This window comes from Haplochromis burtoni, unplaced genomic scaffold (assembly GCF_018398535.1).
Source record: "Haplochromis burtoni strain Fernald_Lab_line unplaced genomic scaffold, NCSU_Asbu1 Contig_139, whole genome shotgun sequence".
In the NCBI taxonomy this organism is placed as follows: domain Eukaryota; kingdom Metazoa; phylum Chordata; class Actinopteri; order Cichliformes; family Cichlidae; genus Haplochromis; species Haplochromis burtoni.
Window position 1 is genome coordinate 575,966 of NW_024582500.1, and position 16,301 is coordinate 592,266.

General features: G+C 40.7%; 1 protein-coding gene across 7 annotated transcripts in view; it reads left to right on the forward strand.

Annotated features, from left to right (window-relative positions):
• Nucleotides 1-16,301, forward strand: part of zranb3 (zinc finger, RAN-binding domain containing 3) — a 143,815-nt gene that overhangs the window by 109,449 nt on the left and 18,065 nt on the right. For all 7 annotated transcript variants that reach the window (XM_005933920.3, XM_005933919.3, XM_005933923.3 and 4 more), the window contains one exon: nt 6,563-6,705. In XM_005933920.3, coding sequence (XP_005933982.1) covers nt 6,563-6,705 — 143 coding nt within the window. The remainder of the gene's footprint in view (nt 1-6,562; nt 6,706-16,301) is intronic.

Consider the following 16,301-nt stretch of genomic DNA (forward strand, 5'->3'; position numbering starts at 1 on the left):
AACACAACCCAAATAGTTTTCAACAAAAACCGTTTTAACCTCTTTGCTTTTATATTCTTACTAAAGCTACTCGGTCCTTATTTACATTAAGCGAGAAGTTGCACCTGTAGTGTAGTTGGCTTTGGTGCCGAGGCTCAGGTCATTGTTTGTCTGAAATAAGCCAAAATAGCTACCAGACCCCTTTAAATTAACATTTTTGTGATTGGCTGGCCCTGCCAAACAGAAGGTTTTAACAGATGGTGTTCTCACACTTTGAGCTCTGTAGTTATAACTTCAGTCAGTCAGGCCTAGAGACTGGTAAATGGTCGCCTGGAAAACGTGTATTATCAAACTGTTTGGCAAGAGGTCGCAGGAAATTGCTTGCAGTTGATTGGTGTAATAAGTCACAATAATAATAATAAGTCTGGATGTGGTGCTGCATCCAGAATTTTCTAGCTATTTCGTTGGTCACTAGCAATTTACCACAGTTGCACACTCACTTAAACTAATTGCAAAGTGGTTGTGAAACTGTTAAAAGTCCAAAACAAACTGGAAAAGGAGAATGTTTGCTTCAAAATAAAGTAAGGAACAACAATAAGAAAAAGACTGGTAAAAATGGCATCCATGGAAGAGTTCGAAGGTGAAAAACAAAAAGATCAAAACGATTAAAATGGCCCACCTCACTGTTACCAAAACACATCTTGATGATCCCGAGACTTTTGGGAAAATAATCTGTGGACTGACGAGACAAAAAATTCATATAAAGAACATCAAAGCAAGGGTCAAACATGGTGGTGGTAGTGTGATGGTCTGGGCCTGTTTAGATGCTTCAGGATGTGAACTACTTCCGTTAATTGATTCATCCATCCATGCATCTTCTTCCGCTTATCCGGGGCCGGGTCGCGGGGGCAGCAGCCTAAGGAGACAAGCCAAGTCCTCCCTCTCCCCAGCCACCTCCTACAGCTTGTCCGGGGAAACACCAAGGCGTTCCCAGACCAGCCAAGAGATATAATCTCTCCAGCATGTCCTGGGTCTATCCCGCGGTCTTCTCCCAGTGGGACATGCCTGGAACATCTCGCCCAGGAGGCATCCTTGTCACATGCCTGAACCACCTCAACTGGCTCCTTTTGACGTGGAGGAGCAGTGGCTCTACTCTGAGCCCCTCCCGGATGGCTGAACTTCTCACCCTATCTCTAAGGGAGAGGTCAGCCAAATGAGGAAGCTCATTTCTGTCACCTGTATCCGCAGTCTCGCTCTTTTGGTCACTACCCACAGCTCGTGACCATAGGTGAGGGTAGGGACGTAGGTCGATCGGTGGATTGAGAGCTTCGCTTTTACACTCAGCTCCCTCTTCACCATGACAGACCGGTACAGTGTCTGAATCACTGCAGCCGCAGTACCAATCCACTCCCTTCTCCCCTCACTTGTGAACAACACCTCGAGATACATGAACTCTTCCACTTATGGCAGGAACTCGTCCCTGACCTGGAGTGAGCACTCCACCCTTTTCCCGGCAGAAATGAGATTCTGAGACCAACCAGGTGAAAGCCTTCCACCACTTGGCTACACCTAAAAATTATCTCCATAAAATTATAAACAGAATCTGTGACAAAGGGCAGCCATACCGGAGCCCATCACCCACCACGGATGAGTCCAACTATGCAGACCAAGCTCTTGCAACAGTTGTATAAGGATCGAATGGCCTGTAGCAATGAGCCAAACACCCCATACTCCCGGAGCACCTCCCACAGGACACTCCGCGGGACACGGTCGTATGCTTCTCCAAATCCACAAAACAGATGTAGACTAGGTGGGCAAACTCCCATGCACCCTCAAGTAGCCTTGAGAGTGCATTGATCTGTTAATTGATGCAATCATTAATTCTGCTCTCTACCAGAAAATTATGAAGGAAAATGTCCAGCCATCAGTTTGTGCCCTGAAGCTCAAGCACACTCAGGTTTTCCAGCAGGACAATGATCCAAAACACACCAACAATTCTACCACTCAATGGCCAAACAAACCCCCGAGATGAAGGTTTTGGAGTGGCCTAATCAAAGTCCAGACTTAATCCAGTGAAGGTGCTTTGGCATAACCTTAAACAGGATGTTCTTACTAAAAAACACTTGCCTTTACAAAGATTGAGCTCCACAAACTCCACAGTGAAACTTATTGCCAATTATTGCTTGCTATTAACGCTTGCAATTAATTGAATTTGTCTTTGTTGAAATTTGTTGGATGATCTGAAACATGTAAGTGTGACAAATATGGGAAAAAACAAAGAAATCAGGAAGAAGGAAAATAGTTTTTCATGACATTGTATAAAGGGCATGTGTTGAATGAAGGTGTGGGAGGTTATTGCTGTTACTGAGCAAGTACAGTGGCTTGCAAAAGTATTCGCCCCCTTGAACTTTTCCACATTTTGTCACATTACAGCCACAAACATGAATCAGTTTTATTGGAATTCCACGTGAAAGACCAAAACAAAGTGATGCACACGTGAAAAGTGGAACGGAAATCATACATGATTCCAAACATTTTTTACAAATAAATAACTGCAAAGTGACACATAAACTTTTGATGTTTGTTCTATTTTTTGAACCGAAAATAGGAAAAAAAACTTATTTTTTTCCCTATTTTCTGTTTTAGTGAAATAAGAAACTCGAGGAGGACAGAGCACATTGTGTATGTCAGTCTGGTCTGTGACATTTAGATATGTGTTCTGTTAAAGTAATAAACAGGTGTTACAATTGTCCCAGTAACCTGGCTGTAACCATGATACCGTTTAGATAGAATTTTACATATTAATTCCTCATTTGTATAAACTAGAGATGGACCGATCCGATATTACGTATCGGTATCGGTCCGATACTGACCTAAATTACTGGATCGGATATCGGAGAAAAATAAAAAATGTAATCCGATCCATTAAATATCACGAAAGCACCTCACAAAACTTGCAACACGCCGTAACTCACCTCAGAACGTTAGCACGTCGGAGCAGTATGCATCACGTGATAGAGCGGCTGTGGCATGCGGGACCTGTCGGTGGTCTGGATAGCATTTGGAGCTTCGCTAGCAACCCGGCATTTCATCTCCGACAAAGTTATCCCCGAGAGAAGTAAAGCAAGTGTGTAAGTCCATCTCTGAATGTTTGTAAAGCATTCCTGCGTTAAGCTTAACGAGCGACTGCCTCTCGCTCTCCGGCTGCTACTTCAATCGTGAAACTGCTTAAATGATCAGCTGATCAGCTTTTCTGTCGCGAGTCCGTCTCTTGTTTTTGGCCCACTTCGCACCAGAAAGAGGAAACCAGCGGCTGAACAACAGCAGCACGTTTAAGCTTGATAAGCTGTTGTTAGAATTTATTTAATATTACTTTCTACACCAGGATCTTTTTCTACGTAGCTGACGGCTGGTAACTGTGCAGGGGCGGATCTAGCAAAGTTTAGCCAGGGGGGCCGATAGGGCATGAACAGGGAAAAGGGGGCACAAAGACATACTTTTCTTTCTTATTCTCATTTAAAATGTCTAGCTTTTAATAAATAATTATCTGTCACACCCAAAGTTTTAATCTGATGTAAAATGTATAGAAGTCCAATTACTGTATATAGTTAACTATTAAGTCATATATATACCCTAGTAAGCTATAGTACTTTTTCCTTTGGGAAGGTACCATCTGTGCAGTCTGCAATTTTGTTGAAGAAAGATGTTGAATCTATTTAATATTTCTTGAAAAATAATTGATTTCTGTGCATTTTTTTTTCACACTGCATCAAATTAAGGTTGATTACGTCGATTAAGCATCATGAGGTGGAGCGTGAGGGGTGGTTCCCTATTTTTTATTTATTTATTTTTGTTGTTGCTGGGAGTTGGAACCCTATTAGTTAGGTTGCTTAATATTTATGCTAAGTACTCTTTAAAATACCAGAATAGGGAGGATGGTGTAGGTTTAAGTTTATTAGATTGATCAGTATTGCTGAACTATGAAATATTTTTTTTTGCATACAGGTATAACAGAATAGCTTTAGTGTAGTTGTTGTTTTAAACTTGAGTATGAACTTATACAAAATGCAGCAAGATATTTAAAAAACAGTTTTGTTGATTAAAAAACACTATATCGGATTCATATCGGTATCGGCAGATATCCAAATTTATGATATCGGTATCGGTATCGGACATAAAAAAGTGGTATCGTGCCATCTCTAGTATAAACACCAATATGAAGGTTTCCTAAAAAGACAAAAACCACTGGGACCAATGATTTTGTTTTGTTTTTAGCCTTTGGAGTATCATTTACCACCAAGAAAAAAGTAAAACTTAAAGGATAAAAGTATCATTATCATACATCTTTGTCCAGATACACAGTGAAAATCAAAGCACCCTCTGTTTCCACCCACACGTCTCACCTATTAACCTGTCTGACCTTCGGCCAATCTGCAAGCTGGAAGGAGCATCCCACTCTCCTCCTTAGTTTCAACTTTTGACATCTGATTCAACTTTTTGGCTCTCATCTAACCTCTGATGGCCTGGCAGCACAATTACTATTTCAGATTTTCACTAAGCTTACCCACAGTCTTCATCTCTACTTTCCTCCTGTCAGGAGGAAGACTGTCTCGCTGTAGAGGAGGGTTTCGGTGCTCTACCGGCACATGACATTCGGCTTGATGCTGTGATTTGAGTTCCTAATGACAGAGTACTACTTGCCTTCAGTCTCAAGGATGTTATGGGCGATAATAATTTAGTATCGTTTGTGGTTTTAAATGCCGTTGTTCTGGTTTTGTAGATGGCGGCCCCTCGCTGACTCTGGTACTGTCTGTTCCTGATAAAAGCAGAGATGCTTTTATGCTCCTCACATACGAGGTCTTGAATAATCTGGCCCCATTTGATCTTAATGACATTATAGCACTGCATCACCCCATTAGAGCGCTGTGCTCTCAGACTGCTGGCTTACCTGTGGTTCCTCGAGTATTTCAAAGTAGAATGGGAGGCAGATGCTTGAGCTTTCAGGCGCCTCTTCTGTGGAACCAGCTTCCAGTTTGGATTCGAGAGACAGACACTATCTCTACTTTTAAGATTAGGCTTAAAAATGTCCTTTTTTAAAGCCTATATTTAGGATTGGATCAGGTGACCTTGAATCCGTAGTTTCTTCCTTTTAAAAGGGGGTTTTCCTTCCCACTGTCACCAAAGTGCTAGCTCACAGGATGTTTGTTGATTGTTGGGGTTTTCTCTGTTTTCTTTGTATTGTTGTTGGGTCTTTTTACAATATAAAGCACTTTGAGGCAACTCTTCTTGAGATTTGGCTAAATAAAAATAAAATTGAATTAAATACATGCTCTAATTGACAAGCCAGCAGTTTCCAGCATACTTGACAAGGGACCGGCCGGTTAATGTCACATAGCTCATTGCTGTTATCAGATAGTTGTGCGCACACTCAGAGGCAAACGCTTACGTTGCAAATGCTAATGTTGTTAGACATTTGCATTAGCATACACATTAGACAGACCTAATCAGGCAGTTAAACCCCCCTTACACAGCTAAACGTGGACAAATAAAGTGTGATAATTCATTTTATTATAAAATTAGAATTTAATATTGAAGAAAAAGTTATTTTTTTGTTTGTATATGCTGTCAATTCTAGTTCTGGAAAACTGGAATCAGCAAAAATCTGTATGGGCTATCAGAATCAATCCAAGAAAATTGCAATCAGTCCTCTTCAAAAGAGAGGTCTTCTGCCCCACATTCACCAAGTGCTGATATCATTGGGTTACAATACAAACTTCCTCATTGTTTTTTATAGAACCTCATGTCTGTGAAAGGATTAGCAATCCATAAATTTTTATTAAATCAGAGGTACATGAACATTACTTTTTTGGGGGATATTAGTGTGTTATATAAATATCACATGTATTATATATAGATAGCTGTCATGATACATGTTGTACATATGTTATATAATAAATATTTTAAAATATATACTTATTAACGTTATTTTAACGAGTTCATCTTTACATCCAGACGTCAAACATTTGTTTCTGTTGAATACTTTCATTTAACATTAAACATTTAATGAGTAGTACGTACTAATTCCTTCAAAATATACCTGCGCAAAGATCAACAAAGACAGCTTTCATGCTGTGATAGCTTGAAACCTGTCTGCATATAACATATAAAGACTTTTATCTTGACCCAAGTCTTTTTTGTGACGGTAAATATCATCCATAGCAAAGACGGGGAAAAAACCCTTTCAAGTGTAATATACGTAGGTAAATTGTCCATTAGGGCTCGGTGTCTGGTGAGCTATTTGTTATATTGTTGGTAGATTTTCTTCGAATCCTGCCTTCGCTGGAAGAATATTCAGCCCTCTTTTGGTTTAATGGGTTTTGTTCAGCTATCTGGAAAACTGTCTCCTTTGAATTGTTTGTTTTTGGCTGAAGTGCATTTTCAAAATTGAAAAGCTAAAAAAATGTTTTGCTTTTAAAGAGGTTCCACTGTCCAAACTATCAATTTGTGTTGAAAATGAAGACTCCGGCGGCTGCAGTCGCGGCTTGAAATTGAATATGAAGTGAGGTGTCGTGTCGCCCCGCAGGTGCTGAGGTTTGTTATGGAGTGGAGCGGCCTGCCAGCCATGAAGCAGAAACTGCTTCGACGCAGCGGTCTTCTCTTCCACAGCCCTACCCTGGGCTTGCAGCAGCTGTCCGCCGCCCAGCGCCCTCACTCCAGCACCAAGAGGTCAGATTTTTTCCTTGAAGGAGATGTGCTTTGACTTTCACCAAACCTCTCTTCTAATCAGTGAATTTTCAGTCACTGAAATGAACGTTAAGTGGTTTGTATTGAGTTTTAACCTTTTCCAAACCGCCCAAAAAACAAGTTTGTTTTTCTGCTTTAACCGCTAAAGTTATATGGATGTAGTTTGTGAAGCCAGTTTGGAAATACCTTAAACCCAGATTATTTCTAGTGGCCCACAGGATGTGACTCCTCTGATTGTAAAAACTGTTGTATTCAAGTCTGTCAGTAAACATTTGCCTAATGAGTGCATGCTCTCACTCATTAGTTTTTTACAAGGTGTTTCTTCAAAATTATGTTCCTTTTTTGAGGCAAAGCAGAAGATAAAGCTGGAAGTCTTCGCCTAAAGAGTGTCCCTCAGTTTCTCAGTCATCACGTCCTGCTTCATGTTGGCTACATCGGGTTTTTTAGGTGGTTTTTTTTTCTAATATACAGTCTGCGGGTCATCATTTGTGTGGTTTTAGGCTACGTTCCAAAAAGATGCAAACACAGTTCTATAAAAACACGGGGAGGCTCTATAAGTAAAAACAAAATGCAATTCTTTGCAAATCCCATGAGCCCAAATTTTATTCACAACAGAAAATGTTAAATATTTAACGTGAGAAGGTGTACAATTTCAAGAGAAATATGAGCTCATTTTGAATTTGATAGCAACAGCACATTCTATAAAAGTTGTCTTGAGTCATGTTTACTACTGTGTAGCATCCCCACTACTTTGAATAGCAGTCTGTAATAATATCTTGGACCTAAGGAGCACAGCTGCTGGAGTTTAGGGAGAGGAAAATTGTCCCGTTCTTATCTAATATATGGTTCTAGCAGCTCTACAGTCCTGGATCGTCAAATGTTTTCAGCTAGTGAAAGATCTGGACTGCAGGAAGGTCAATTCAATATCTAAATTCAGACCTCCGGTAGACCATGCACACGCATTAATGATGAAGGTCCAGCTATCTGAAAACATCTTTTACCTAAACGTTTCAAGTTTGTACCACATTTAGTGAAAACTTTCATCTAAAAACAATATTTAGAATCAATATTTTGCTAATGCATTAGCCAAACATGTCTTCACTTACCATCCTCATTCTGTGCAATAAGCTATCCCACATGTGGATGGGTTTCCTGTATTAACAGATTAAGGCTACGTTCACACTGCAGGTCTTAATGTTCAATTCTGATTTTTTGATCAAATCCGATTTTTTTGTCTGCTTGTTCACACTACAAATAAAATGCGACAGCAAACGCGCTCTAGTGTGAACGCTCAAAGCGGCCCGCATGCGCAAAAGAAGATGTCACACACAACGCGCTCTGTTTAGACCCAGAGCAAACAATATTGTTTGACTGATGGCCCTTAATATAAAGACTTCGGACTTTACGTTTCCCAATTTTTGCTTTAAGTTATTTTGTTATTTACATAATAATGTGGATAACCTAATAATTATCGTTATTGCTGTTAGAGGAGCGGTGCTTCAAAGGATAGCTGCAGATTTCTGTCAGAATCTGCAGATTATGCAGTACAAATAAAATGTTAACGTTGTCTTCCCAGCAGTTTCACCGGATGGCCAGGAAGCGTTCGCGATGTCTACTCCAGCGCTTCTCCGGCGCTGATAATTGGCGTCTGTCTTGTGGCAGTGACGTAAAAGACAGATTTAATGCGACATGACCGTTCACACAGCAGTCGCTTTCTGAAACATCGGATATGTATCGGATTCAGTACCACATACGAAAGTGACCCAGATCGGATTTGAAAATATCGGATTTGTGCCGTTCACACTGTCATACCATGACATGGGTCGCATAGGGTCAAAAAATCGGATTTGATGCACTTTCGCCTGCAGTGTGAACGTAGCCTAAGTGTAGAATTAAACATACAGATTGTAATATGAACTAAATGGATCTTATGATCTTTTATTGCTGTATTTAATTAATTTCTTCTCACATATGAGCTTATTTAGCAAACTAGCTACATTTGCCAGCAGTTTCCAGCAGGAAACAAGAAGTCTGCCATTTTTCACCACTGTTTGACATCAAAGACCCATTTTTCTCCTAAATGACTCGATGTTTTCAGGTTTGAATTCTTCCTAATCATCACTATAAACCGCACGTGTGCACTAATGATTGGTTGTGCCACACCTCCCCTATAAGCAGTTCAGCAAACCTGTATACTGTAAGCAAAACTGCATCTCCCACAATGATCCAGTCAGTAAGATATCCTGTAACGCTGCTTTGAATCGGTGGAAATAGTGAGATTTAGTAGTTCCCAACATTATGACAGAATCCAAGAAGTAATGTGAGAGATTTCGCAGAGAAACAAGCGGATTTGTAAATACTAACTGCCCCAGGCATCATGGAAGGCTGAATAATGCGTGTGTGCGTCTGTGTGTGTTTTCGTGCCCGTGTGTGTGTGTGTGTGGGGGTGTATCAAAGGGTGTCTGCTGAGACATAAGAGAAAATGGGATGAGCTCTGTGTATGCGTACATGTGTGTTTTTTGACAAACAAGCATTGTTGCTGGCACACTAATTACAGCTGGCGTGGACTAAGGCAGGGAGAGTTTGCCAATTACAGGGCAGACGTGTGTGTGTGTGTTTTGTAAGTGAGGGAGAGTGTTTCTCAACTGGGGAAAGCGTTTGGGTGCATGAACCTAATCAAGGTGTGAGTAGGAGGCAATTGGCCCGGCTTGATTTGATACCTGTTTGATTTATTCACTAATCAGAACCAATCAAGCTCCAGCTATGGCTCAGCGGGGCGATCGCAGCTCACCTTCCCTGCTCTGAGACGCTCAGTTTTCAACTACTTCAAACTTAATACACTTTGCCTGGGTTTCCAACACTGGATACTTTTGTTATAAACCATTCATGGTGATTTGCAGCAATTTTAGAAGATTTAAGGAGATTTTAATCCAGTTATGCGCACTGAGGAGGTTTCATTGTTAAAATACCAAAACGTTGGAAATAAAAAAAGTTGATTGGTGCCTGTAATTACCACTTTAATGCAGAGAAATAATAATGTTATTTTTTCATTTTTGTGTGCATACAAACACATAATTGTTAAAGCCAGCATCAAATGTAGAGGCTGTTAAAGTTAAATGTTTTATTCGGTGTTGTGCAGACCAGTTTTTGTCATCTGAAATGTATTATTATATACAAGCTCCCAGTCAAACGCTGAGCAGCGCAACACAAAAGACTTGGTAGCTCAAAATTACAGCGTAGGAGTATTTCAGTGGGACTTGAAAGATGTTTAACAGAATCACTCACAGTGAACGTTGGAAAAACTAAGTGGAGCTCTATGATAATGACTAAAAGAGCTACTTGGAGTCCAGTGTTCCGGTTAACCAGATGAGATTGGACCTGCAGAGGTGCCCAGCTTTTTAAATAAAAACATGCAAAATCTGGTTGCTGACATTATCTGCGATTCCTGAGACATATTGGCTGGAGCTCAGAAGACGGTTGAAAAACCTGAATGTACCAACTCTCTACAACAGGGGTCTCCAACTCCAGTCCATAAGAGCTACTGACCTGCAGCTTTTAGATGCATCCTTGTTCTGACACACCTGAATCAAATGAATGGCTTGTTATCAGGCCTTTGCCAAACTTGATGGTAAGCTGAAAAGGTAATCCAAGCATTTGATTCAGCTGTGTTGGAGTAGGGATGCATCTAAAAGCTGCAGGACAGTAGCTCTCGAGGACTGAAGTTTGACATCCCTTGCTCTACAGGAAGAAAACCAGGACTGTAGCTACAACATGCAATCCTGAATCAGGCTCCGTCTCTACAACTTGATAAATCTTCATCCAGATGGGTCTTAATGCTAGGACAACATAAAGGAAACCACTGATCACTAAAAACTGCACATTTTAAATTTGCACAAGACCACTTGGATGTTCTACAACCCTACAGGACGCCTTACAATCACTGAGAGGACAAATGAATTTTTAAATTGGATTCGATTTACAGGCGAATGTCAGGGCAGCACGACATGAAGCGAGAACACAAATTTGGTGATGGAAGAGCACACTTAAATAACTCAACAACAAAATAAGAAAATTCATTTTTATCAAACGGCCAAATGAAAATATTGAACTTGACTCAAATGAGATGCTCAGACGTGACCTGAAGAGGACTGTTCAATCAAGATGTCCCAGAAATGTTGACGAACTAAAACCGTTTTGTGGGAAGAACGTCCAAAATTTCTCTCAAAACTAGCTGCAAAAAGTGCGTAATTGTTACTAAATTGAAGAAATCGCTTTTCCAGCCTTCACTTTGATCGCTCGATGAAGACTTGAAAAGTAAAACTGCTCGTGCGTTAGTATGAAACGCTATATTTATAATAGTATATAGAACACTGAAATCATGTTCAGCATCTAAGATGGAAACTCAGTGCATTTGTATTTGGCTAAGATGTGGAAAGTACTTTTGTTGTGTTGTCTTGGCAGCGTACATTAAAGCTGTACTCGAGCAAATTCAGTACAGCATTTGCATATACTTGATGGACTTGTTAGAATTTGAACTTTTGATTTGTTTTCTTCCTTTTTTCTTTTCCCAACAATGACTCACTGCAAAAGTGCTTTTTTAAAAAGATTTGACGCAAACACTGGATGATGCACTTTCCTTGAGAATCTTCCTCCGTGATAAACTCAAACTCCCCCAGTATGTAATACAGACTTGCTGTTTTAAATTTAAAGTCTCAAGCTGAAACTCAGTAAAGGTAGGACTATTTCCTCAATTTTGGCAAATCTCACCCAGAGCCACAGAAGACATTTTCACAGGCTGAGTGGTGCTGCTTATACCAAGTAGACTTTTCAGATTTGCATTCTTTTGCAGCATTGTTTTGACAGTACTCGTCTTTGCAGTGAACATTTGGAGTTGTCCAACACACTGATTTTTTTGTTGAGTTAAAGATGGCATACTTCATGTCACGTTCATGTTCAAACACACATTTGACATGGGAATTAGCAGCTTCACGTGTCTCTGAGAATCTTTGCCACCGAAAAGGCCGTTACTGTCAGCTCTGTCTGACCGAGGCCGGCAGAGAACAGCAATCAATCAAAGCGGCTTCAGCTGGGCCACACCGGTGCAGCAGCTCGTTAGTTTGATTTCACACAGCTGAGCAGGGTCTGTCCTCTGTGCCGAGCCAGGCGGCTGTCTGCACCTCCGCGTGTCCGCTGTCAGCTACCCGCTGACTCCCTGACTGTAACAGCGCCCCTGCAGCTGCGCATCAAATGTCTACCGGCAGAAAACCGTGTCCAGATAATCAAGTTCAAATCACGCTGCGTTTTGTCATTCCTGATGCAACCTCCACCAAATATGTGCTGCACGTTTAAATTTACTGTAGCTTTCTAACTGCCTGTACCTGCAATATTAAAGGAATAGTCTGGGGAAATTCACTGATTTGCTTGCCTCCTGAAAGTTGGATGATGTTATTATTATGAGCCACCAGCTGCTGAGCAGTTAGATAGGAAGTTACTAGTCCTGGCTACAAAGAAAATCCCTTTGAGTTGTTGTTTATATAGTTGATTTTTGCACAGACTGAATAAACAAGACAAAGTACTGTGATTAATGGGTGTTAGAGCTGCTGGTTGTCATCTTTTTGTTACCTTAGATGGAGCCAGGCTAGTCCCATTATTAATCTAAGCTAACGGTGAGTCTCAGTTGTTTTATTTTCTTTAGTACGCTGTGTACACCAAGCACTTGTCTAATACATACATTTTGACAGGATAGGGTTCTCTGAAAATGAGTCATTTACCAATAATGACATGTACAGTATTTCAGTGTGTCATGCTAACTACAGCAGTATGTACTCAACATAGTGAGTCTAGTATAGAAAGATGTGATTTGAGCAAAGTATGAGTTTCCATTCGTTTCCTTTAGCTTTATGGTTGTAGAAGCATGTACTATCATCATGTGGTATGCGGCAAGAAAGGATAAAGGCTACATAGCTGATGATCTAACTATCCTGAAACTGACACAAATGTCCATCCATCAATTTTCTTTCACTTATCTGGGGCCAAGTCACAGGGGCAACAGCCTAAACAGCGAAGCCCAGACCTCTCTCCCCCCTGCCACCTCCTCTGGCTTGTTTGGGGGAACACCAAGACATTCCCAGTCCAGATATAATCTCTATAATATTATCCTGGGTCTCCTAATCAGGGCCTCCTCCCTGTGGGACATGCCCGGAACACCACACCCAGGAGGCGTCAGATGCCCAAACTACCTCAGCTGGCTCCTTTTGATGTGGAGGAGCAGCATCTCTACCCTGAGCCCCTCCCGAATGGCAGAACTCCTCACCTATCTCTAAGTGAGAGGCCAGATCATCTGCAAAAAGCAGAGATGTAATTCTGAGCCTGCCCAGGTAGAAGACTTCATGGCTACACCTAGAAATTCAGACCACAGAAATTATGAAGAGAATCGGTGACAAAGGGCAGCACTGGTCCAACACCCACTGGGAACAATTCCGTCTTATTGCCAGCTATGGCCTGATTGAATGGCTCGAAGCAACTGGCCAGACACCCCACACTCCCGAAGCACCACCCAGAGAACACTTTGAGGGACTTTGAGGGAGAATGCCTTCTCCAAGTCCACAAAACACCACCACCTGACACCAAATGTGCAGTACAAAAATAACAACAAACACATGGGGAAGATTATGTAACAACAATGGCAGAGAAACAGAAAAATCTCCTTATTACTATAAGCTGCTAGCTACAGGTATGTAAGCCAATTTTTGCAGTAAAATGTGCAGGTTAACTGAATTGAACATTTTTTTGTTGCTATAAAAATAAGAGGTGAGTTGAGAATCAGCCTGAGTGTATATGTTTGCACTTACGTGCTATTCTGTGTTTATGTTTGCTAAGCTGATTAGCCACATGCAGATGTTCATGCCTGGTTAAAAGTGTTGTAGTGTAGGGAAAGTTTTAGATCCTCCAGGTAAGCAGTAAAATATACATGAGGATAATGGAGTTTATTCACAGTTATAGGACTATGTATAAAAGATGAATAATGCCACTGTGCTGCCACACGTTGGGTAGTGACGTCCCATTGATAAACATAAAGCTGAGTATTTCATTTGTTATCAAACTGATGTTTAAGACTGGATATGGCGAGTGAGAGGCAGCGCTGGTTGGTGGTTCTTAGTTTATCATCCTTTATGACTTTTAGTAAGGACTGTAATTTACAAAATAAATATTTAAATATGTCCCAAAGCTAGCAATTAAAACTGTGAAGTAATCAGGAAAGTGTTTACAGAGGTCGCAGAGCAAATGAGCTGAGGGTCCTTAAACCTTTCCATACAACCAGAAGTCTAAAAACCAATGCATTCATGTTTATGTTCATCATGCCCGGCACCCTCTGGAAATTCATACAAATTGTTGAGTTTCTAAATGTGTCGAGTGTATTTATGTTCTCATAAAACATTAGCAAAGACATATTTTTTACATTTTATTTTTTAGATGATTTCCATCCATGTTTGCTAACCTTTGCAGGCACATTGCTTTGCATAAACCGATTTGTACTGCTGTCAGTTGTTTACGCACAATATAAAGAGCGAGGGGGACTCACATTTATTACTGCTGCTACAAACCAAAACCTCCACACGGCACCTTTAAACATATTTAGTAATACGCCGACTAAACTACTTTTTAATAGACCCCATTGAACATTCAGTCCAAATCATCCTAGGTTTTCACAGATGTAAGCCAGTCTGACAAACATTTTGAAAACAACATCAGTGAACCCAGCTGCCCCCTGATACTGGTAGAAGAGGTTTGGATCATAACAGAAAATGTGATTCATTCAGCAAGTAGCAGCAGTCACCTTAGTGTACAGAATTACTCTCCAGGCACCTAACTGCATAAAAACATGCAAACACACACACACACACACACACACCTCCACTCTCTCCCAGAAGCGCAGTTGGACTCCAGTTTAGTGTAAGGTATCTCGTTTCATCCAGCCTCTGTGCTGGGACTGTTTGAAGCAAAGGAAGCTCTTGTGTTTGATGGAGACTTACCTTCTTCCTCATCTCCTCTCAGCTTCCAGAGAAACTTCTCCTCTTTGATGTCTCTCCCTCCTCCACTTTCTGCCTCCTGTCATCCATCTTTCCTTTATATTTTTTTCCCCCTTCTGCCTTCTTTCCATCTCCCTCCCTAAGAAAGTATTCTGTCCATATGGAGGTGGTGGAATTGCATAAAAATGTCGTTTCATAGCCTGCAGGGCCGAGTAGAGACACTAAAAGTTGAATTTAACAGTGGCAACACCTCCCGGCACGGTGTTTCTGGGAGGCTGGTGTCTCATTAGTAATCAGAAAAAAACGTGCAATCAGGATAGAAATCCATCAAGTAGAATTCAATAACCAATTCAAATGATTTTTTTTCTTATGAAAGAACTAGAATAAGTCCTACACAGAGCTAAATATATCCAAATATATTGGATGAAAACAGGCATCGGCAGAAGTTTTTAACAATTCAAGCAGTTGAGACGTGTGTTTTACCCATTTTTTTGTTGTTGTTGTTGTTTTTACCTTGTAGTAAATGTTTTGTTATTAGTTAAACAGTGATAAATGTATTTTTTCCATATCTTATAGTTCCAGGAGACGTTCCAGTTATTGATTGTGTTTCATCGGTGTACAAGGCTACTTCTTGTGCCAGCAGTGAAGTTACATCAAACTGAGTTCAACAATTGACACAACTGTCAGAACAAACGCTTGAAGATGAAACATTAATTATTGATCTGCTCGACGATTAGTGAAACAGCTTCATCACTCGAGTTGATTGTCTGTGAAATGGCTACACCATCCATTAGCTGCCTGCTGTCTTTCTGTCTGGTTTTTTGAAACCTCATCTCTTTTTCCCCCTTTTTTAAAAAAAACGTGAATTCTTGCTCTGCGCACTTCTTTGAACCCTCGAGCTCATTATCTGTACTTGGAGCCATTTACTAAGTCTAACCTATTTTCTCTGCTTGATATAGCAGAAAGCTTTTCTGTGTTAGGGGTAAAGGATGCTTTGGACTTGGAAACACTAGGTGACTTATTAGGGTTTGTTTTTTTTAACTTAACTACTGTATTTTCTTAAAGGGCTGTCTTCATTGACTTTTACAAAATAGTTGAAAGCACAGCCTGCACTTTATCCTTTCTGCTGAGTCTATAAAGTTCAAGCTCTTTGTTGGTTATCTGGTAAGAGAAGAAAAAAGCAGAGGGCTAACTGCTGGTGAGAAAATGTGCAAATAGGAATCACCAAATCAACAAAAACCAAACAGTTGAGTCACAATGCTGAAGCTAACCCTGACTTATAGTCATGAGCTCTGGGTAGTGAAAAGAACACGATCATGTATACAAACAGGCAAAATGAGCTTCCTCTGTAGGGTGGCTGATCTCAGCCGTAGGTACAGGGTGAGGAGCTCAGAGCCGTTGCTCCTCTATGTTCAAAGTAGTCGGCTAAGGTGGTTTGGGCGTCTGATTAAAATGCCTTCAAGATACCTCCCTTTGAAGGTTTTCACAGCACGACGAACTGTGGGGCAAACCCAGTGCCTCAGTATTCCCTATAAGAAACTTAAAATA